Source organism: Myiozetetes cayanensis, unplaced genomic scaffold, assembly GCF_022539395.1.
Source record: "Myiozetetes cayanensis isolate MyiCay16 unplaced genomic scaffold, myiCay2020 scf1, whole genome shotgun sequence".
Lineage (NCBI taxonomy): Eukaryota > Metazoa > Chordata > Aves > Passeriformes > Tyrannidae > Myiozetetes > Myiozetetes cayanensis.
In genome coordinates this window covers 29,814,415-29,838,996 of record NW_026086604.1, presented here as the reverse complement: position 1 = coordinate 29,838,996, position 24,582 = coordinate 29,814,415, and the positions used below count along the sequence as shown (strand labels likewise).

The 24,582-nt window shown below is 36.2% G+C and overlaps 1 protein-coding gene across 2 annotated transcripts in view; it reads left to right on the top strand.

The window, feature by feature from the left end:
- The window catches only part of HNF4G (hepatocyte nuclear factor 4 gamma), a 61,483-nt gene that overhangs the window by 6,951 nt on the left and 29,950 nt on the right, over window positions 1–24,582 (top strand). The window contains exon 1 of one of the 2 annotated variants that reach the window (XM_050323034.1): window positions 8,294–8,413. The exons of the other annotated variant lie outside the window; for it this stretch is intronic. Coding sequence (XP_050178991.1) covers window positions 8,368–8,413 — 46 coding nt within the window. The 5' untranslated portion in view covers window positions 8,294–8,367. Of the gene's footprint in view, window positions 1–8,293; window positions 8,414–24,582 lie in introns of those variants that run through there. 2 annotated transcript variants of the gene reach the window in all.

Here is a 24,582-nt window from a genome sequence, read left to right as displayed (position 1 = left end):
TTCCAGTAGCAAGTCCATAGAGATCTTTTAAATAATGGAGTAAAACTTGGAATCTTTCAATTAATGGGCTTATATTTCAAGGGCAAGGAAATGTTAAGGAGTTTGCAGGCTCTGGATGAGACAGGGATTCAAATTTCAACAGAAATTTTACCATGATTTTTGATAGAACTTAATAGTGGAGTTTTTGTCCTATTTTAATCCAGTAGGTCAAGTAATTTATTTCCCAAGATGAATTTAAAGCTGAAATAGGGTAAAAAATGAAAGACTTCTCAATGATAATTCTCAAGATTCTATGGTTCTAGAGAGTAAAGGACTATTCTGAAATTAAATACATGTATGAACTGCAAAAACCTTGGCAGGTAGAAAATGAGCACAGCTTTGAATGGCCTGAAGAAAATATCTGTGTGATTGCAGCAAACTTTGTAACCCTTTATGGTTGGTCTTCTTATCCATCTATTAGCTTTAAATTTTTAAGTCAGATCTCTTGCTTTCTGCAAAAGGATAAAAAGCAGCACTGTGAGAAGTTCAAGCAAACAAAGTGCTTGTTAAACCTCAGCCATATAATGAAGGTCATGAAGGAAAAACTCTCTTGGTACATAAGTATTTTATTAGCTGGACAAAGTAGCATAGTTAAAAAGTTGTAGGGAAGCTGCTGTTTAGAACTTAATGGCTTATCAGACACAGAAAGACAGCATGCTCTCAGAAGTTTCTATGAAAATAGCTTTGTCTGCTTTTTCTGGTAATTCTAGGAGGTCAAAGTAATAGATTAGTTTTTTTTTTTAAGTTTAAGCACTCTGCTCTACCTCAGACCAGTACAACTGGAAGCAGAAACTTAGGGGAACCCTGTCATCAACCCCACTAATGGTTTAGAAACCTGGAACATGGATTGTGTGGTGGAGTTCTCCCCAAAGGATACATCTGTTCACCACAAGTGCAGCTTGTAATCCTGGAAAATCAAAGATACTCAGTTGCTCTTAACTACGTAAAGAATTCAAGATGTCCAAGTCAAGGTATATTTTTTCTGACCCTAGAGTCGGTGTAGTTAAAATAGAATTATAACAGGAGCTTGTGTATGTGCAAGGGTATTTTCTTGCTGGGAGTGCTGGGAGCTACTTATAGTGTACCTCTTTACATTTTTAGATACAGCATTTGGAGAGATATAAATATATATTTTCTATATCGGCATAAACTCTGCAAGTTGCTTGCCTTCTTGCCCTGATAAAAAACATGTAATGCTCTTATTAGTATGTGACATAGTTAGATTCCTGTTGAAAATCAATAATCTTCCCATAAAGCAAGTCTTACATCCTTTCTTAAATTCATTTAGAATCATTTTGTATGCCTCATTAGCCTTGTAATTTAGGAAAGAATAAAAGAAAAAGAAAACCAACCAGCCACCTAATATTAAACAGTGTATGTAATTTAATTTTTCCAACCAAAGGGGATGTTTATGACACTAAATATATCTACTGGTCTATAAATACCTGTGTTTATAGTTGAACAGAGCAGTAGTTCTCAAACCGCTCCATCAGACACTTAATGATAATACACAGTGTGCCGTAGGTAGTATTATGCCACTGCTACCTTTCTTCTTTCATCTGCTATAATGCTGTCATGGAAACTAAATGTACCGCATTGAATGAATTCCTAAAATTCTTAAAATTCTGTTATTAGAAAGTGGATGGTCAATGGGAATAACTACAGAAATTGTTTTAAAGACAGACCCTAGACTTAAACACAGTCGACATTTAAAGCAAAAGGTATTACGTTCCTAAAAGACACCATGTGATACAGAAGAATATTGTGGACTTCTATGGAAAACTTTCAGTGAGCGTATCCGAAGTTCTTTGAGCAGATTGTGGCGCGAGAAAGACTCAGTAGCTTTTATACATAGTTAGATACCTTTAATGACACCAAATCTTTGAAGTTTCTTTGTAATAATCCCTTGGAAATTACACCAAATGAAATAAATGGAATGGGGTTGATGATGACCTACAGAAAAAAAAAAAAAACAACAACAAAGGAATTATTTGAGTTAGAAAATATATTGAATGCGTCGTATGTAATGAATATGTGAAAAAATAACATTCACTGTTTATAAGTACGGCAACATCTACTTTATCGAGTGGTAAAATGTGCAGTAATACCAAAGCAGATGCAACTGCAATAGATATAGTTTTAAGAAGAAAGTGAAAAGCATTTAAAAACTACTTTATTAAACAATTCTTAGTTTTTATAAAGTAGATATACTTCATATATTTATATTTATTTCCAATCTGCAGTCAGTGTTTAGGAATTTTGAATTAAGCAAAATCTTTGCATACTTAAATTTATCTTTTAACAATAGTCACCACCAAAATAAAGGCAGAAGCAATATATTTGTCAGTAGTTTGTAGGAGTTTTTTTAATGTGTTGTTTTTTGGTTGGTTGGTTGGTTTTTTTAATAGATCCTTAAAATAATATTTAAAATAAAATTGGAATAAATGATTGAGTAGTCTAGGTCTTGACCAACACATTTTTTTCAGGTTTTAGGAATTTCACCTGTAACACCTTGGAATGATGTCCAAAGTGAGAACCTTTCTGTAGACTGTTACTTAAATAAAAAATTAAGGTTTAGCAGCTGCATTAAGCAAAAGAATTGACTATAATGAAAGAAAGAATCCCACATATTTTTAAATTTTCTGAGCAATTTCTTCATGCCTGTTGATGCCTGTTGATTGAACCTTTATGCCTGTTCTGTTAATTTCAAATTTCTACCTTTCTCTAAAGAAGAACAACTATGCATACTTTTATTTAAGAAAACTGTAAATTTTTTAACCTCTATGAAGTTAAAGCTTGACTTTTCTCGCCATATATGTTTTCTCCCCTTTTTGGTATAGCTGTGCAATTCCATCAGAATTGTCTCGGTGTAGCTGAATGAAGTGTGTGCAAGTTATTTATAGACATTAGAATTAATAATTAAGAATAGGGTGCAAAGATATTTTTTTCTGAATAAGGTCTGATTATGTATGCCTTGGGTTTTTGTGTGTGTTTGGGAGTTAGTTTGGCTTTTTTTTTTTTCCTTTTGAGTAGCCTACAAGCTTTTGCTAAAGATATAAGGAGAACAGTTGTCAGGGTATTAAATGTAGCCTTGTTGGTGGACAGTCGCAGCATGAAAAAATGTGGCATACCATGTTCTTTTTGTGTTACTGTAGATTTCTTACAAGTAAATTATTTGGAGAGAGAGGGGGTTAGTCTTGGAGGAAATTTATTCTTATTACTGTAGCTTTTTCTTGGGTGAGGAACAGGAACGTCATTCTCTGTGTTATGGGCGTGGATCACAGTCTGTACATCTGTAGTATGGGAGAGCTTGGCTTTAGGGCAGAAACAAATGTAGCTGAGCTGAAAACAGATGAAAGTCAATATGAGGAATTCGGTAAAGATGTGTATGGGATGCATTTCCAAGGGCTTTGTTCTCCCATCTCAGGTTCGGAAGGGATGAAGAAAAGTGACTGGCTTCCAGCACCTGGAGTTGCTATGGCTAGGAAGATCACACGTCAGTCATAGCAACTACTGAAGATGGTTGGACTTTTAGGTGGAAGTATCTTTGAAAAAGGACAAGGTCTGCAAAACTTTCCATTGCTAGGTCTGGAATTCTGAGAAAGCTGGTGTTCACAAAGTATTTGGAGAAAAAGAGCACATTCTAGCTGTGTATCAAGGAAATTTTTATATGCAGAGAATGTTTTGGGAATCAACAGGCTGCTTGCAATTAGATGAGAAATGGGGAGAAAAAACAGATTGATGCTGAAATTATGAAATATGGAAACAGTTGGCAAGGAGCAAAGAGAAGAGGTAAATAATGAAAGAGATGCTTTGTTTTGGCACATCTTAGACTTTGGTGTTTCAAGCCACAAGGAAGCATAGAACTTACTTGAACAGCAGGGGCGAAGGAGAAGGAGGCCTGTTAGTAAGTGTTAAAGTGTCTAAAAATAAGCATCACTGGAACTGCTTTGCTGGTTAAGATTATAGGTGACTGATGACCGCAGGTTCAGTGCTTAGTAAGGTGATGACCTGGGAGAGAAAACAAGAGGGCTCAGAACTGACCCTTGCAGTAGTCCTTAAGGGAAAGATTCTCTGCTTAGACAAAAGCAAGATGTTGAGTTATGAAAAATCAGCATTTTGCAGATAAGGTAGTAGCAATAGATGTAGGTTACAAAGAGAGTTGAGGAATTAAGAGAAATGTGTATGCACTACAAGGTGCGTGTACATATGCATGTTAGAGGTTCCCTTTTAATATATTGCAACTTGTCAAGTTCATTAATGTCTTATTTTATACCCTGTGCACTCTTACGGAATCACACCAGAGTAAACCTGATAAGAAGGAGGTACTACCCTGAAAAGTCACAGAGAACTGCCAGCAGTTTTTCACTGCAGCCTTGCGTTTGAAAAGCTGAAACTGAAGAAGTGAAAAATAGCTTTATTAATAACATTTCCTATTTGAAGATGAATAAAGAATTTTAAATACAACTTTTCAACAAAATTAAACTATTTTAATAGTCACAGAGATTTTAGGACCATTGGCATCAATATGCTAATATTAGTACGATACTGCTGTCATGTGGCATGTGCGAATATGTGCATCAGTTCTGCACACTGTTTTGGATTTCTCTGCTGACTAAACTTCAGCTAATAGTGTTACACCAATTTAAAAATCACTGTGATAGAAGGTAAAATGAATTTCATCATTTTCATTAAACATATTTTCATTGTGAGAAACTAGTTTTTTAATTCAATGCTAACTCCCTTTGCATTTTGTTCCATTGAGGAAATTTTATGGGCTTGCCTGTCTTGTACCTTAGCAATGGAACAGTATGGATACAGACAATTGCTTATTCATGATTGCAAAAATTTCTTACAGCCACTATATGACAAAGTATTTTCTAACTGTAGAGAATCCTAATTTATTCTTTGCTCAGGTCTTTTAACTTTAATGTTAGCTCACAGTTCGTGTATAAATATCTGCTACATAAGTGCTTTATTTTTGGTGTTTTCCAGGTATTTGTTCAAAGGAAAAGCTTCATAATCCAGTCCTATGAGTTACAGCTATTACAGCTTACTTGGGGAAGCTTTAGCGGGTGGTACTCTATACAAAGCTGTTAAATTCATATCAGCAGAAGAAAAATGCATAGAAAGTTGAAGACAGAAATTGCAAAGCTTTTAACAGGTAGTATAAGAAAATGCAATAAATGTCCTAAATTTTGAAACAAAAAGAAATTTGTTCCTCTCTAAGAGTTTTTTCAACTCTGAGATCCTCTGCAACGCAGTGCTTTGTGTGAAGGTATAGCCGAGGTAAACGTAAAGGTTTTTCTTGCCTTCCTGGTCACTCAAGCTGTTAAATGGCTGAGAGAAAACTCAGATGAGCACGAAGGATTTCTCGGTGTTGCTATTACAGAAAATAATTACTATTTACAGTAATCATAGTTTAGCAGCAGTAATTCCACCAGATATGCGACAGTCTGTGTCCCCAGTTATTTGAACGATAAAATTTCAGCTGTTTGTATTTCATCTGAAAATCACTTAAGATCAAGAAATGTATTTCAGCCAAATCAGTGATTAACATTGACACTCCAATGTGCCTGAAAGGAGGTCTTGTTTTTATTAACACTTTCTCATTCGGCAGTGAGAGAGGTGATAGCACCTTCCCGTAGTTCGGGTTTACTTGATGAAGCAAAATAACTCACAGACCTTGTGAGAATGGGACCCATAGGATTGCTTGTGGTCCACTTTCTCATTTGTGATTTTCTCTTTTTCATTTTGTTTGAGATTGAATTTGAGAGAGAGCTTTGTTCCGGACAGTAGTTTATGGCAGTGGGCTGAAGAGATGAGATTTCACTGAATCATAGAACGAATACACAAAGAGAAAATATGTGAAAATTGAAATGACAAGGTAGAGTAGCTTGGTTGTTGAGGTAGATAAAAATAACTAGGTTCTCAGGGAAATGAGGTGGGGATTTTTTTCCTGAACTAGATTTAGTTTGAACAAGAACAGTTGAGATGGAAAACCTAGACACTATAAGAACTGGATAGAAACAACAAAAAAAAAATTAATCCTACTTTTTCTTGTAACTTTGTCTTGGAGTATCTGCAATGGTGTGATTTCAAAGAAAGCAAACCAGAGTCCATCTATTGACAGTATAATGCTAAAAGACTAATAAATAGATTTGATTAGAGTGGATTTCTTTTTCCTTTATTTACTATAAAGAGGAAAATCTGTGTGTTCTGCCTTTTTTTTTTATTTTAATCTATAATAATAGTATATTTATTTTACTTCCTTTGGAATCACTGGGGCAAGTTGTGACTGATCTAAGACGTGAAATACACCTTTGTGAACAGAGGAATAAAGTTGGCTTGATGCAATCATGCTGCAGCATGACAGAGATGTGCGGGTTTGCATTAGAAAAGCCAGGAGTGCTAGCAGGGCTCTCCAATTTTCAAACTGCTACCCCCTCCTTTGTCATGTGGCTGGAAGAGAGAGAACTATTTTTGCCTGTGATTAATAAGGATTTAATTTCAGTAAAGCTTCTTGTAACTGTTTTACAAAGGCTCAGGGACAAAGCAGCCATTGGTAGCCTTGGTGGCACACAGAGGAGTTCGCTGCACCCTAGGGAACGTGGAGCTTTGTCGTGAGCAGAGCAAGCCAGGGCTAAACCCCCCAAACAGGACAGTGTTTCTGACCTTTTTATGTTGTTGCTTTCAGTACCTGAAAAAAAAATACATTACAGTCAAATCTCATTGACTTTGAACTTTAAAGGACTGTAATCAGTTTGTCAGGATTTGCCAGTTTGCTAAGGTTTTCTGGAGAAATGTGGATTTTCATATTTATTTGTTTGCTTTTCAATTTCTATGTTACTTCCACTAGATCCCCGTGTAGTATTGTGCACAACTACCCTAGATAATTTTTTTTCGCTCTACCAAAATTCTTACTCTGGCACAAAATAGCCACATTCTTATCCTAGCACTTTCTGCTACCAATTACTTCATCAGCAAGGAATGCTTAACATAGTGTGACTGCACCGAGCTCTTACTTCTCCTCCGTGAGCAAATGGTGACGCTTTACCCTACAGTTCCACTCTTCTGTTTTGCTACTGCATAAGTCTTACACTTTCAGTTGCCTCAATTTACAAGTTTCTATGGAGCTGTGGAAAAATACATGATGGGAAAGTTTAAAAGCCAGTAGCTTTATTTGCTGATTTCTAGCACCCTTCATCTGTGGTTCAGAACGGACCCCAAACTGATCTGTACCGTTGCTGGTTTTCGTATATTACACTCGTGCTTGTTGGCCTCACGAGGCTGAAAGCCTATTGCTACCATAATAAAAAGGTAGCCTTTGCTCTAGGATCTTTAGCGCTTGCTAAAGTATTATCAGGAAAGTTAATATTTCTACTGTGGACCTAGCTTACACAGCCCCTTCCCTTCTTTGTCTTCCAAAATAAATCAAATTGGACTGATTTTTCACAGGTACAATTTTCCGTCAAAACCGTTATTAGATTTTGAAAAACAGTTTACTCAATCCACTTTTACGCCAGAATGACAATTTGTAAAGGAGGGAGAACTTTTAATTTTTGAAAGTATTTTAATTTGTTGGTGGTGTTGTGTTTTTTGCAACATTCCACACTTTGTGTGTGTCTGTGGGGGGGGTATATGTGTAAGATTAATTAGCTTTGAAAACTTTGAAAGTGCCAGTACCTCTGTTTGGGGAAAGTTGATAGTTAGATGCTTGGACACATTAAGTAGATGTATAAGAGGAGGGTAGTGCACACATTTGACAGACATTAGAATATAATCAAGACCTACGGTATCTGATGTCTCTATAATAAATAGAACAAACATGGAAAAATAGTCCAAAGCCATATTTTTTAATCTGCTGATGAGATTTTACCAGTCTGTCCCCCCACACTTCTTGCTGCTGCCGTTTATACGTGGTTGAAAAGAACTTAGTTGAAAGTGATTTTAAGTCCGCTGGGGACAGCTGGTTATTTGTTAAACAACCAAGTGGGACTGCCAAGTTCTTTCCTTAAAAAACATGAAGTTAATTAGTCTCCACAGTAAGAACAAAAGGGTGATTAGGCATACTTGATATGAGTGAGAAGAATGATTGTCATAAGAGATAGATAAGTTGACTAGGGTAATACTTCCATTAAGTTCACATACTCATTCTTATGCAGTATAAGCAGCATAGTTACAAACAGCTCTAGTACCTTCCCTAAATCTTCCTGTCCTTAGGAGAACACTGCTGCAGTTCAGATTGCACTGAGGAGGCTGAAAGCAGCTGCCATGGTACTTTCAAAGACAGCAGATGGGATCCTTGGGACGTACTGGTGAAGGACCATGATATTCACAGTAAAACTCTTTTTGGTTTCATCCCAGACAGCAGGTAATAAGCTATACCAGAATGGTATTTTCAAGCATCCACCATCACCACAGTTTTGTATCAACTGTTTTTTGATTAAGCACCTCCTGTTTTGTTTGACAGTTAAACCTTGTGAAAGTAGAATGTTACTGTTGGTTCAATTACAAATGTTTCCAATATTTTAACTTAATTTTCTGTGTATATGTATATATACATGTATACATACATAGACATGTATTTTATGGGGTGAATATATATATATGTGTGATATATTACATATTTTAGTAGGATTTTCACATTTCAGTAGAGTTGAAAATGTGTGTGGTGGTCATTGTCCAGTAATGAAGGAAAATGCAGCCCTTGCCCACAAAACATTTGATGAATGTTTTCAACTGACATAAGCAATTGTTTTCTACAGTTAGCTGGTCTTCATTCTTATCAAAACTGTGGGGTTTTCCAATGTCAGGACACTTGGTGGGTGGATACTTCTCAGAAGAATAAAGGACTTATCAGTGTTTGCTTAGGATCTATTACATTCTCAGCCATAAAAGTAGCTATGCTGTCTACAGCACTCATAAATCTTCACCTAGTCAAGGCTACTGTCTTTCGTCATGCAAGTTTGGGTTTTAAAAAACAAGCATAAATGTTCTTCATTCAAAATGATCATCAAGTAATTATAATCTCAAAAAACCTAATTTCTTCATTGCTGGTTTTGAATAGTTCCGTAAATTCAGTTTGCAAAATTGTCCGAATTGCTGATCAGTGCTGCCACTAAAATCTCTTTATCCTTTCAAGGCAAACATATTCTCAGGCAAATTCTCACCAGAGGGCACTGTTACACATGCTCTTACAGATCATTTTTTCTGGTGAAAATAATGTCTGGTCTTGGGGAAAAATGGTGAGTTGATGTTAGATTTTGATGCACACTTTTCATAGGGGAGCTGTTGCTAATAAGGTAGTTCGAACTGTTTTGGTCTCTTTATCTAGTTTTTTAAGCTACATTTTTCCTATTGAGAAGTGGCCATTGCTACCAAAGATGACGTTTCTGTGGACAGTCCATCGTTATGTGTGTGATTAACTACACTATTCCAAACTATTTCAAAAATGTAATTTAGAAAAACTGATTCTAAACAGCCCTGAATCTTTAGATTTCGACTGAAACAGTAGCAGAATGGCAAAGACATTTATCTTGTTCCTGTGGATTTTTGTTGAAGATAATGGAGAGGTAATATGAAGTAATACCGGTAATTTAGCTTTAGATAATTATTATATCTGATGTTTATTAGTTAAAAGCATATACTCAGGCAGTATGGTTACACAAAGAATCTCTGCATCTACACAGTTACACAAATTTGTATTTCTATTTCGTGAATAAAGATAGTTTTGAAAATATCAAAGGAAGTTGAGTTGCCCGTTCTCTTAAGAAAAATCTTATTCCAATGTCTTTTCTCCTTGATGTGTCAGTTTTTTACTTTATATTTTTAATAGGAAAAAGTGTTTCAAGTTCCGTACTATCTGTTTGGGGTTTTGCATGTGGTTTTTTACTTTACTTTACATTGGTGTTTTCCAAACCATCCTTAAACACTAAAATTTAATAATATACACCACATAAAAATAGACCTCTTCAGCAAATGAATGCTGTTGACTGTGCTCTGGCATCTATTATTTGTGAATTTCCATGGCTGTTTGATCACAGAGCAGATTTCTTTGATTTTACCTGAGCCGGTTATCACTGTTCTGTTTGGCAGTGGCTGCAGCGAGTGATCTGCCATCGAGAACCCAAGGTGACTCGGTGACAAGCAGTGGGGTGGTTCCTGTGGTGGCATTGCAGCCATTTTCAGGGTGTCAGGAGATGGGGAACCAGAATTCTTTTTGCTCTACTTAAGATGGTTTTTTGTCTCACCTCTTTAACTTTTCCCCAGTAAGTTCTTGCAGATAGTATTGGTAAAACTGGTGTTATTTTCATGCTATTCACAAGTAGGAAGGTATTTGAAGGTATTTATTATTTCAACTGTCTTGTTACAATTTGTATTTACTACTCTGTCTCACTAGTCTCTGTCTGTCACCCTGTGCCCCTGCATCAAAGAACCATGGAAAATGGTAAATACTATGCCTTTTTTTTTTGTTTGGTTTGGGTTTTTTTGTAGTTTATTTTGTAAAAAGAGTTGCAGATGAAATTTGCAGAACTGTAGTCTGAACTCGATAAAAAAAAGTCTAATAAAAAGAACTTCTGCAGTGAGATGCACACTACATAAACTTCAAGGAATCAGTAGGTACAGGGATAAAGATTTGTTATTGACAGAGATGTGCCTTAGTGGACATCCTTGTGGTGTGTGCTCCCTGTGTCCTGGTCTCTGATTATCTTGTCTTGAGAGAGCAAGCAAATACCACAGCTCCTCTCCTGCCAACAGGGTTAATGAGAAGGAAGCAAGGGTGCCAGTGCCCTGCCAGACCTCATCCCAGTGCAATATGTAGCAAAGCTGGGGTATGTCAGGTTCAGGACCTTTCAGTGCTTTCTGGTTGTGATTTTAGACATTGTCACAGTATAGTTAATGTTCCAAGAAGCCTTTGGCAAATTTCCTCAGAAAAGCATGTGAAGAAGCAAAGCTGTCGTGGGTTATTATGGAAGATTTTTCCTGGATTAATGATTGTTTAATAGAAAACAAAGGACAGGGCTAGGATTAGGTTTAAGTTTAGCTTTGTAATGAAAGGAAATTTCTAAGGAAGTCACACATAGACTTGTCCAGATAAACAGATATTCAAGGGCCTTCTGTTGTTCAATATATCCATCAAGACTTACTGAGAGGAGTTGATTCATGAAGCTGCAAAGTTTGTAGTTACTGCAGACCTGCTGCCACTGGGTACATCTAATGTGTATCCTTATCTTAGGTATTGGATATGGACTTGGTAACCCATTTAAATAGTTGAAAGAGAGCTTGCAAAGGAACCCTTACACCTCATTTTAGTGTCAGTCAAGATGTCAGTCCTGTGATACTGGACAGGTTTCTGTAACTATTTCTTAGCTTTGGGTAAGGAGCAGGGTATTAAGGAGCACTGACGCTTTAGTTCTTCTCTTCACAACTTCTGCACTGGAAATCCTAATAAATCAGATGTGTTAAAAGAGTGAAACAACACTGAGTTCACTGTACTTATAAGAATGTCACTTTCTTTTCTATTGAGTGATTTGTAATTTCTGCTGATTTTTCTTCAAGCCCCTTTGATTATACTTAGTGCAGCCTTGATGCAGCGCACTTAAATTGCTGTATCATGAGATTTGCTAAAGTAAGTCACACATGAATTGTAGGCCATTATCTATCATTAACTCATCTAGAATTTCATGGCGGAGTAAGTGCTATGTATAATGTGTTTTCTCAATTGCTACTGGCTGTGTTGTCTTAGTATATCAAAATATGGCTGGTGGTAGAGTCAGATGCAGTTTAGGTACATGGAAATCAGTTTGGGAGGAAAAATTATTTTTTAAAAAATTAATAGTTGCTAATATTTTAAATTATTTAAGTTATTTCAATTAATTTAGAGGTATTTAAATTAAGATTTATAATGCATTTGTTTTAGAGTTGCGAGTTGCATATGGTGCCCATGAAATTCATATCCATGGAGAAGAAACAAACAGAAAACCAAACTTGGGCTCTTTTTTCAGGATATGCCTACTACAAAAAAGGCATTTTCAGGTTATGTAGTTGATGTTTTTACTTCCCAGTACTTTGTTCTAGAAAAGAGATTTCATTTTCACTTGAAACTCAGCCCTGAGAACTGCCTGCTAGCATTTATGATTACCTTAATCATTTGCAGTCAATTGCCAACAGATGAGCTCCAGACAAAAAAACTCAAACGGTTCTAGTGAATACAAACTCTTATCCTACTACTCTAGGGAACACTTAGAACTGAGCTCAGATTTTTGTGCATCAAAAGGTGCAATTAGATGTCTAGTGAAACACATTCTACCTATCTTACATGATGTCCACCGTGTCATCTTGTCTGCCAACAAAAAGGAAGAGTGATGAAAACCATTATAAAGAGGTGTGGTTGCTAGTTCTCTTTCCTTTTGAGAATGGTGGTACAGTGAATACTGTTAATGTGTGTGTGTGTGTAAGAGAAGTTTGGTTTGGAGAAGTTGCTGCACAAGATACCTACTATTATTCAGCCTCTTCTAAATGCTGGTGATCCTGTTCTTCATTCCCTCTGTTATTCTTTCAGTTGAGAATATTCTTCATCATGCTGGTTCCCGATAGGATGAGGCCAACCCTTATCAAGAACCATGGGTTCTCTAACCATATTTTCATCTTAAGGGACCTGAATACTTCTGGAAAATCTCTGCAGCTCCTTTTAGTGAGGATGTGTGATCTTCTGTTGATTGTGTTTTGTTGATAATTCTTATTTCAGTTTGTCCACTGATAGTTTGTTGAGAAGATGAATTGTAAGCAGGTTTATGATCTCTTTGTTCACCACTTGCAGTGTTTAGAACTGGTGGGAACAGAACATTCTCTGTGAGAAGAACACTGGCAGACTGGTATATCTCATTGTTTCTTCTTGTTTCTGTTTGCTTCATCTCATCTCATCTCATGTCATCTCATTTAATTTCCTGGAGACTAGATCCTGCTTTGCTCAGTGTTTTCTATACATGTCTTCCAATAATTAACAGACTGTTTCCACTAAAATTAATAGAAGCCTATAAACACATTAGTGAATATTTTTGTAGCATAAAACAATTGCAGAGTTTCCATTTTATGGCATAAAACAACTGAAAAAATACTTTCCTGGTTTGACTAAAATTTGATTATCTTTTATCAGACTTCCAATCCAACCATCATCCTCAGACTCAAGTGAGCTTCTGTTTCTAGATCCATGATTATTTCTAGGTTTGAATTTGTCTTTTCTAGTTCTACCTTTTCCTACAAGTTCTAGTTAGCTTTCTTCATTGGCTTGTTTACAAGAAGTATGCTGAATGACATTTTTTAAAGGGGTTGTGTTCTTTATCCCTTAGTACTACCTGGGAGACAGCACATATTGCTATTGTTTGAGATATAGTGCTGCTTTATAATAATTTGTTTGTGGATTTGCTTACCAAGTGGTATACTTTATGACTGCATTCAGTTAAATATTGGAAGTTTATCGTGTGATCATATTTGTTTAACATAATGTTGATATGTTGGAAAATCAAGAACAGTGACTTGATAAAGCACTGACTTACTAATGTTTCTCATAGAATTAATACCACTTGATTTTACATACTTCTGATGAGCAATGGTTTCAGTGATGAACTTGTCTGAGTGAGAGGTGAAAGTCTGTGTTCATTAACTCAGGAAAATAAAAGCCTAATAAGATTGAAAGGGGTAAGGAGAAAGAGGACTGACATGAAAGGGTAACACAATGAAAAATTTCAGGGACTTGAGTGACTTGTAAGGTGAGACATGATTAATCTCACCCAGAGGTTGTAAAAAAGCTGGTTGATCATTCTGCTCCTCACTGGTCACAAGTTCCCAAAGACAAAAAAGATTAATCTTGTTGGCTGACTGGGCAGGTGGAAGGCACTGTACTGCAACTCTGGACCTAAAATTCAGTTGGGTAGAGAAGAAGTAAGGAATTGGCAGAAATAAATGTACATATGAACCTGGGTTCAGTTGCATATAACTGTTGTTAAACGTAGACAAATTTTTAATTTGCTAAAGTTTTAAAGGACTTTAAAACTTTAATTAAGAATTTTTCGTATTTGGATAAACTAACATTGTCTTCATTATGAGAACTTGCTTGTTCCCTTTATTTTTTTTCATTTTTCTGTGTGATTGTTTTATAGATGCTTTTTCAGAAATTTTTTATATATTAATAAAATTTTGGACTTATCCTAGTAGTTATTATTCTTGTCAGATCTCTCTGATAATGTTACTGTAATGACTAAAGAATTAGTATGGTGAACGTTTACAAAGTTCTGAAAGTTTTCTTAAAATTCCATGCTTAAGTCTGCTATATTTGTATAAATGCATATTTTACAACTTTTTAAGTTATCAGCACATTTCCCTAGAAATAATGGGATTACATTTAAACAGGACTCTATCATAAAAATATCCCTAAGCCAAACTGCATAACCTTCTCTTTCTAGCTCTCTATATACACAAAAGCATGCTATATATGTATTGAAAATAAAATTGTAATATAAATCCATAGACATTATTTTTTCTATATATTTTGTTAATTACTCCATTAATCCAGATATATTGGTATTGATTTTCATTCTGGAAACTAAAATTGTAAGTATTAATGTGACTATATTTGCTTATCCAACACCTCAGTGCCAGCTTTTGCTATTAAGATTAGGTAAAGTACATCTTGGCTACATTTTAACTATGAGTTCTTACAATAGTTTAAACTTGTAAGTAAACACATCACAGTGTATATATAGGCAGTGTAATTTTTTTTAAAAGGTCATCTGTGCAAGTCAGATACAAATAACTTTTTTTGTTGCCAGCCATCTTGTTGCTACTATTTATGTTATGAAAGTTCTATTTAAATATATTAAAAATGTTGTCATTTTTTATTGCTGGATAATTCAGACCCCATTAATAACACTGTTTCCTTATTTATTTTTAGCTTCTTTATTCAGAAATGTCTTCTCAGTTTAGGGAGGCATTAAGTTGACAAAAAGCTGCATATGTTTTTCCATCCCTCTTCCAGTTGCCTGACACTTTGTCAAGAGTGTAAAATTATGTATCAGAGACTAAAATATGGATTAAGAAAGACTCAATCATCCTGAAAGGGGCACTGTTTTGTTTTGGTTCTCTCCCATTGTTTTCTTTTTTTTTTTTCTTTCCTCCTCCATGTGTCCATGTTTTGTTCTCCCCTCCTTTTAAGCAAAATGATGTGATTTATCACAGTGCTTTACTTTGGATCCTAGCTCACTGAAATAATTCAACACATAGCTCTTTTTTATTGTGCTTTTATTTCAGCAAGCCATTTTTTTGCACAATAACATACTGTTTGGACGCTTGAAAATTCAAATGAAAAGGGGAATTTTTACTCCAGAGTAGTTTTGGATCAGCTTTTCTGTGTAGATAATGCAATTTATAGAATATTGCCAAGCAGTATATGTTTTCTACATATTGTATATACTTGTTTGTACAAACACAACTTGTTGCATGTTTTGCTTACAATATTAATGCAGCATATTGCATGTTATGTAGGTCTAATCACATTCTGAGTAGTTGTTACTTTATGGCTGGGCTTCCACATTTGTGCAGCTCATTCCAATTTGAAAAATGACAGATTCCCAGAGCTCATAGCAGAAAAACAAACCACTGCTGAAATCTGAAGAGCAATCTGTCTGACAAAAGGCTAACCAAAAGAGTGAATATCTGGAGAAGATGGAGACAGCAAGAGAGGAACAACTTAGGCAACAGGTGTTTCATACAGCAGGGGAAATGCAATTTAACCCCTCCCCCCAATTACTTTAATGAAAAATCCAAGCCTTCTTTTTCAGACTAAGAAGGGAGTGATTCAAAGACCAGTCCTATTCAAATTGTCATAAGAAATGTATAACTGCACTTACAGGCATTTTATAAACTTCTGTTATGAATGTTTTAAAGGAGAAAAAATAAAATTGGTCTTTTGACCATGACTGTAACTGTGACTATTACCAATCACTGGACTGTGATTGGTCCCCATATTTTTTGGGTAGATTATTATTGGCTATTTTTAAATCACAGTGGGTTCTTCTGAAGGACAACTTCGATTTGATTGTTGTTAAGTACTTTAAGGAAAGTCCAATTTGCCATTAGATTTACAAGAATATAGTTAGATTTTAGATACCTTTCTTACCACTAAGCATATATCTACAGTCCAATAACAACAGCCACTGAATATCATTTGATGTTTTCAGCTAATTTGAACAGTAAGGCTAAGGCATGCATTACACATTGTAACACAGCCTCAGTACAGCTGTGCAAATTTTTCATTGCATCTTCCTCACATCCAAGTGGATTTGGGCTGAATTTTCAAAGCTTTCTGTTTTGTTTTGGTTTGGTTTGTGGGACTTTTTCCTGATAAAAGTGATTTCTTTTTTTGCTTGCACAGTTCATGTGAAGCAGGCTTTAAAACATTGGGCATAAGTCTGAGAGTAATGATAACTATGGGTTTGAGGCAGAGGAGAATTAGGAGCACTCCCAGTATCAGTGGGTGCAAAGGTCTGTGTTATTAAGGACCACAACTAAATAAACATGCTGGGATATGATTGCTTTATTGCTTTTTGCTCATTTTATATCATTTTATTGCCATACTAATGACTATAGAATTAGGTGTGTAAGGGAGTTCTGAAAATGTAAATCTAATAGAGGTATATAGAAAAGCGTGTGCTTCCCATAGAGATTCTAACTTCTCCTTATCATGGGTGATGGAGAGACTAATTTACCTTGCATGGATAAGTGAGGGTAGGGAGAAAGGAACAGAGGGACTTAAAGAACAGATCCATTTCTAGGTTTCATCCTCACTTTAGTACCCCTGCTGATTTCTATGTGCTTTTATAGTGGCCCTAGTGGGAGAGGCTGTGTCATTTCATGTAGTGCGTTTTTCTTCCACTGTTTGCCAAATGGTGTATTTCTGATGCAGGGCCTATGCATGAAAATATGCACATGAGAATTAATTTTATATATGCTGAACTATTGTATAAAGTACTCTAATTTCTGATATTGCCAGAATCAATCTGGCATACTGGTGTAACTGTATCATGTATGAGCACAGAAAGTACTGATGGGCTAATAATTTTACTGCTTCCTATTTTGCATGCACTGCAGTTTACAAGATCAATAAAGAATGTAGTACCTCAGCAGACTTACAGTTTAGACTGTAAGAATCTCTGTTCTTGACTAAAGTCCTGTTGTATCTAAATAGAGGGAGTTAGCTTCATCCCTGGTGTTTAGAAGTGATTTTCTGTGTTGTCATTTTCTTTCAAGGGAAGAAACGAAGTATGACCCATAAGGTTTCTCGTAATGTAAAAAGCAAAGCAGAGAATGCTGTCTTAGCTGAAGCAGGTGGATATTTTTGAAATACAAAAACCTAAGAATTACGTGCTTTTCTTTGGATTCTAATAGCATGAAGTTATATTTGGGATGCAGAAAATAAATTGTCTTTCAGAACTTTATGAGTGACTCGTGTATTTTATTTGTGTTTAAGAGTTGCTTTTAAAGGTACAGAATACACATATATAAGAATGTATGGAATTAATAGGTAATTTGAAATAAATATACATAAACCAATAAATAGATAGTGACTGCCTAGCTAAAGCTTAGCATTTTGAAGTGCAGTTCACCCAAGACAAGTAGCAAGGCTGCAAGAGCTATAAAGTTAAAGACCTCAAGGCTACTACAAAATACCCCTTTGTTTCTTTCATGCCTTCATCCTTTTTGAAACTCTCTCTATGTAGTCAAATTAAAATTGTTTTTCTTTCAGGCTTTTCTACTACAAATCCTGTTTTACTATGTGGTTTATTCAGTACCTAAACATTAGTCATCCAAAGAGCAGGGGATTTTTTATTCATATGCTTCTGTGTCAACAGAACTGCAGTTTTAAAAACCATTTTGTCTCCTATTCCATATGTAATCCCTCCAGATAGTATTTCAAAACACTGTATAAATTCTATGCTTTTTTGTTCTACAAGTGGAAGAAAATCTGGCATCAGCATTGTCTGATGACTTAAGCGTTTTCTTTAATCTTCAGAAATACCTTGAGTGAAAACACTGTATTCTCAACCTTTATAATCCAAATAAGAATTTTATTTAGAAGCATAGTTGGTTTGCATTGCAGGTAGCTTAGCATTTATTTTACTGGCTGCAGGTATTACCTAGAGATGAGGATGGGAATACAGCCTAGGAAATCAGCCTTTCCTCATCTATGTATGGAGAACTGAAGCTTCTGTGCTCTGCAGTTTTCTGAGTGTAATTAAAGTTTTGCTACACGCTTCACCGATCTCCTTGCTTGCTAAAGGCTGTATCATTGGCTGTCCTATTTCAATATGCCACTCACTCAGAAGTTGATGACTGTTTGGAGATGCATCAGTTGTAAATATCACGTGCTTCTGAAAGCCATATAAATAACTATGAAATTGGAGAAGCTGGTGATAAGTAGATGGAACCAAAACCCCAAAAATTTTTCCTAAGTGATATTATTTTGTCCACCGAAGACTCTGTGTGCTCCTCATCAGGCAGGTGTTCCCTCATCATATCTTACTACTTTTTCTCCAGTTCAGATTTTCCAATATTCTTCTGGGAAAAGTTGAATAAAAGACCTGTGAACCACTAGTTGTTTCTTTCTTTTTTAAATTGGTATGCTTTAATCAGTTAATTAAGGACTTTGTGACTCCAGCATGTATTGACCTTAAAGACCTTGTCCTTGAAAGGTGATGGTTTTTTCTACTGCTTTCATTACACGTTGAATAGTTGGGTATTCTTCTGTTTTGGACCTTAAACATACATAATTAAAAAAAATATTTTTCCCTTTTCCACTTTCTAAGTGAATTCTACCTTGAGCATTTTCCTGAGTCCCCCAGTGAGCTCCATGATTTTTGTTCCTTTCTACTTGGCAGCAACCCACATGTTTTGAATTCAGTCACGCTTGGTTCATCACAATGACTTTTTTGCACATTTATCATGTTTATTAACACTACTTTTGCTCAATTTGTGCAAACATCCTTTGGACTTGTTACAATTTGATTTTCTGTCAAGAATAGTTCCAAAGAAGAGAAAATGATGGGCAGAGGAAATGATGCTGGTGTATGTCTTATTTGCAATTCTAATAACAGCTTTGTGAATTTGAACACATTAGTAAAGAGCACTTCACTCAAGTGCACATTACTGCAGAACTTACTAAACATGCCTAAGAATAATGCTACTCCAATCTTGGCAAATTAGATGGATAACATAATTTGCAGCAGTTGTTAATTACATATCAGCTGCAATCACAGCATAATTCTGTTAATTGCTTATCACACTGAGGTTAACTTTCTGTCATTTATATTTATTTAATTTGTAATTATAATAATAAACTTGATATTGTCCATTGACCACTTTTAAAAAAATAGTCACGATGTTCAGCAAACATAAGACAAGAAAAGATCTCCTGAGTCACCAACTTGGCTGGCAATGCCAACCTACATAATACCTTTGATAAATTTCTCTCCATGTCTTAAAATCAGTTAGGTTCCCTAGCTATCCAAATGGAAGAGGCTTGTTGCAGTGCCTTAACCCTGACATGTTTAGAAGCTTTCCACTTGCCATCCTCAAATTTATACCTTTGCTCTTGTGGCAACATTGTTTTATTTTCTAAATAATTTTCCCCCCTATGTTGCTTGATTTATTTGTAGAATAAACTCCATCTCCCCCTTCACTTCCCTGAGATGGGCAAACAAACTCCTTTTAGTCTTCTTCAGTAAGATCCACATATTTGTGCCCTGAACGTGGCTGGCAAGCCATTGGTGCTCCTAATTCCAGCTGTAATGGCAGCCTTTAACTCCCCTCCTTGTGCAGATGGAAGCAGAAATGCCATTCACTGTCATATGAATGACAGATAGGAGGAGGTATAGAAGAGTTCTGCTGGCTCTGGGAAATTTGTCCAGAAGTACTAATGGAATTGATTGACTGGCTTCTTATTCTGGCTAAATGAACAGATATGGCAGTGTTTTAATTAAAACTGTTTGAGACAGCTAAGTCAGTCTTTTCAAACCAAGTCCATCACGGTAATTTAATTTAATTTATGTATACATCTATACCATCTATAACGCTGCTGCTGCTTTTGAGAACACACGCAGGATCACTCTCAAGGAGAAAAGACAACGCAGAAAGAATCGCGTCTCGTCTGTGTCACCTGGGGAGTCTTTCTGCTGTGCCTTCTGCAACCGGACTTGTCTATCTCGCATTGGCCTTTTTAGCCATCAGCGCGCTTGTAGTAAGCGTGGGTAGAGCCCTTCTCAAATCTTCGTTCGCGAAGCCTAGCCGTGATGATACACCTAAAAGATAGGGAATGCTGTAGTAATGTAGCCTGGGCAGACTAGGAAGATGTTGTGATTCTTAGTGAATAAAAATTGGATTGAGAATTTTGGCACTGGGGGACAACTGGAGAACAATCCTGTATTGGGGAGAGAATTAGAGGACTGGCTGAGAAAAAGCTCTGCTGTGAAGAACCAAAGGGTCTTGGTAGAAAGCAAGCAGAGCATGAGCCAGAGGACCAACAGCATTCTGGGCTGTATTAGCAGGACCAAGGGAAATTATTATTTCTTTTTACTCAGCACTTGTTAGATGGCATCTAAAATATTCCATTCAGTTTTGTCCTCTCCCTCTCCACCCTTATGGCAAAGACTGTGTCTTCATGTCTTTTTAGTATTCAATGATTCTGAACACTTTGGAGTTCCAAAGTAATTATTTTCTACCACACTTCCTAGGAATGGTTGGATTTCATGTTTCTTTTTTAGCTGTTCCTTCCAAGATAACAGTAGACAACAGTGCTGTAGTTTTGTTTCTTTTTTTTTTTTCCTCCAAGAGCAGTGAGCAGATCAAATGAGACAAGTCACATCAGTCTTCAACTGGAAAATATTTGTCAGGTTTCTTATCCCTAACATTTATTATGTGTAAAAAAATGTAACAAAGAAGTTTCAGTGTTTGAGTTGTACTTACTCAAAAACCCAGGAAAACCCAAGTTTTACCAAGAGGTCACATCTTTATTAGACCAATCAGGACTTCCACTTCAAACAGCCAACACTGATACTCTCTTTGGTTCAGCTGTTGTGCTGATGCTCAGTAGAGCAGTCAGTCACTACAACTGCTATACTCTGACTCTACACCTAACATCACCTTTGAAAGAAAATCATGTTACCTCCATTTTTCCACTCCACTGCAAATTCTGAAAGTTTTCAAATGACTTATTTGTTCTATGTGTAATAAAACTTTAACATAAGTGGTTGGAATACACCCAGTAGTAACCTTTCCATCACCTAAGTGAAGTCAGTCTTGGTTTCCTTGCACACCATTGCTACTGACTCATCCTTCCTGATTCCTAAACAAATTGTTCTTTCTGATTAGGATATTCTTTTCTACTGCTTCTTTTTGAAGTTGAAAGACTAAATTTTCAGAGAAAGTTACTTTCACCATTCTCACTAATCAGATAGAGATATTTAAATGCTAATGTATTTTAAATGCTGATGTATTTACAGAACTCACTTGCCAAAAGTGGACTGTCACCTTAGATATTTTCTCATGTGTTTAATTAAAGCAGTGTTATCTGGAAAATTAATATTAGGTGTTATCAGGGTATTTAATCAGTAGACAGTACAATTCACAGCTGCTTTTGCTCCATAATCAGATAAAAGTGCATATATTTTTTTTGTAAAAAAAGATTGCATTGTTTTAAAAAAACACCAAAACTTTGGAGTGCTACAACTTTTATGTGTCCTCTGAGATAAATGCAACAGACCTGTTGTGATTTCTCCTTTTTATTAACGTAGAGTGCAGCTTGGATAAGGCAGCTTAGCTTCCAGTGACTGTGTGTACACTGTGCAGTAAGTGCATCACAGTTCTGGCCCAGGAGATGCACTGGAATACTGTCCCAGCAGGGTGGGGAAGTGACCTGTCTCTTCCACATATCCTGTATTTCTGGTTGCCCAGGCCAGAGAAGGTATCAGCTAGGAAATGAGCCCAGGTGCTTGGTGCATCTTCTAAAGGAAATTATAGAGTTCTGTTCTCTGGTCACAGGGATCTTGGGTACACATGCACTAATCAGAGCTGCAGGCAAGACCATGCAGGACAACCATCCCACATTTAAGTATGGTAACTTGTTTTTTCACTGTCTGTTATGAGGAATATTCTTCATCTAGCTTATTTTTGGGTTATGATACATATATCTCCATTTTTATCAGATCTAGAGATACCTGAATCTGATTCTGTTAATCCTCACTTGGCATAGTGTGTTATTTTGTGATTTCACACATGCCCATTTTTTTTAAGTTGACTGACTCTTCTTGGAAGCTCACATCCTCTGAAATGTATTTTAAGTTGGTGAAAACATTCATTATTGATCTAGGGGATTAAAATATTATGAATTTGTTTTAAAATGAGATAAAGGATATTTTTTCTAGTATTTATAAGCTGTAGCAGTTGTTCTAGATGATATATTTTCAGTATGAGAAAGTACTTCAATGGAGAGTGCAGGAGGTGGGTCTCCATCCAGGGTCTCCACCTTCAGCACTCTTCTCAGATTTTGGGAAGTCATTTGCATAAATTCAGCTCACCTAACTCTAGGTGTCTTTTTCTGAGCACTTTGGTTAGACATCCAAAGGGAAGAAATGATAGTTTTGAGATGTGATTCAGTTCAGCCTACTGTTGAAGATAAGTTTGAGGAATCTGGTTAGATGTAACTGTTTCTGATCACTGTGTACAAAGGGAGTTTAGTTTGTATGCAGGTGACTGTATTGCAGACACGTGGATTCAAGTGTCATAAACACTACCATTAGTTGTCCTTTGCCTCATTTCTCTGTTCATTAAAAGGGAAAGATAGTTTATCCCTCTCTCACAGATAGGGAAATAATGTTATTGACTGCAAAGTTCTCAGTCAAAATGATGGAGCCTACCTACCTCAATACATTAAAAACAAGGAATACAGCTGTATGAATATTGTTGATGTCCAGAAAAACAGTCAAGACCCAAGTGTTATCTCTAATATTGAAGGTAGGCTTGATCATGTAACCTACATTATTGCAGTTACACATAATTTTTCAAATTACATTTTGATGATTTGCATTGAGTTTTTACTCAAAACTGCACCTATGTCCATTTATCAAAATTTCCTCTTACTTGCTCTAAAGATAGAGACTAATTACAACCTTGCAGGACACTTCTCTCCTATTTTCTATGCCAGTGAATTTTTCTCTGCTCAACTTGATCAGTGGCTTTGCTAGTTAGAGAGATGTAACCTACCTTCTTTTTCTAATGTTTATCAACAGCTTTTAAAAGGGACTTGTACTGATTTTGAGCTTATTAAATCACTCTTTAAAAACTGTTGGGAGCAGACATATTTGTATTTCTTTGAAGTCACAGTGTGCAATGTTCTGTTCCTACCTGGGAACACACCTAGTGAGTTAGAAGTAGAGACTGGAAGTGGCCAATTGAAGAGCGAATCTGTATATGTACAGCAAAGCACAGACTTACGCTCCTTCTCCAGAGGATTCTGCTTTGTGCTCACTGGATCTGAATTTCCTGTGCTTAGAATGTAGATGCCTCTGCCCTTAAAGATATCAGGTATCTGAGACCTCCCTTGTTCTTCGGACGGCCCCTGTTTGTATTTTCAAGGATATACTGTTGTTAGTTTATGTCTACTGAAGCCAGTAATGACTTTATTCTCTTAAGAAATATCGTGTAATTATTTTAAGGAAAAGAGAAGGCTTCATGGAGACCTTAGAGCAGCCTTCCAGTACTTAAAGGCAGTCTATAAGAAAGATGGAGGGGGATTTTTTTACAAGGGCATGGAGCGATAGGACAAGGGGGAGTGGCTTTAAGCTGAAGGACAATGGGTTTAGGTCAGATGCTAGGAAGAAATTCTTTACTCTGAGAGTGGTGAGGCACTGGAACAGGTTCCTAGAGAAGAAAGTTGTGGATGCCCCATCCCTGGAAGTGTTCAAGGCTAGCCTAGATGAGACTTTGAGCAACTTGGTCTAGTGGAAGGTATCCCTGTCCGTGGCAGAGGAGTTGGAACTAGATGATCCTTGATGTCCTTTCCAACCCAAACCATACTATGAATTTATGAAAATCAGGGTATTTTACACGCTTGCCTTTCCAGGCTGTGAGTTGTTCTAAAAACTTCATATTTATTTGATGCCTAAAATCAAGTTATTTTGGTACTTTAAGGAGCTGACCCAAAATATGGTTGAAACAGATTATATGCATTTATGCTTTCATGTTGTTCTTTTGTTCAGGTAGTATTTTGAATTTTGTGTTCCTTTGTCATACTTTCGGTTTAAACTGGTAGTGTTTAATATGCTGTGAACTTCTCATTAACTGATTTTTGTAACAATAAAAATGAGAGAAGTTGTTAAGCTCAGCATAACCATGCTAGTGTCTTGGAAGAGTTAAGTCAAGTGTGTTGACACAACGTTCTTTCTGTGGGAATGTGATGAGTCAGTTCATGCTCTGGTTAAAAATTTTAATTTT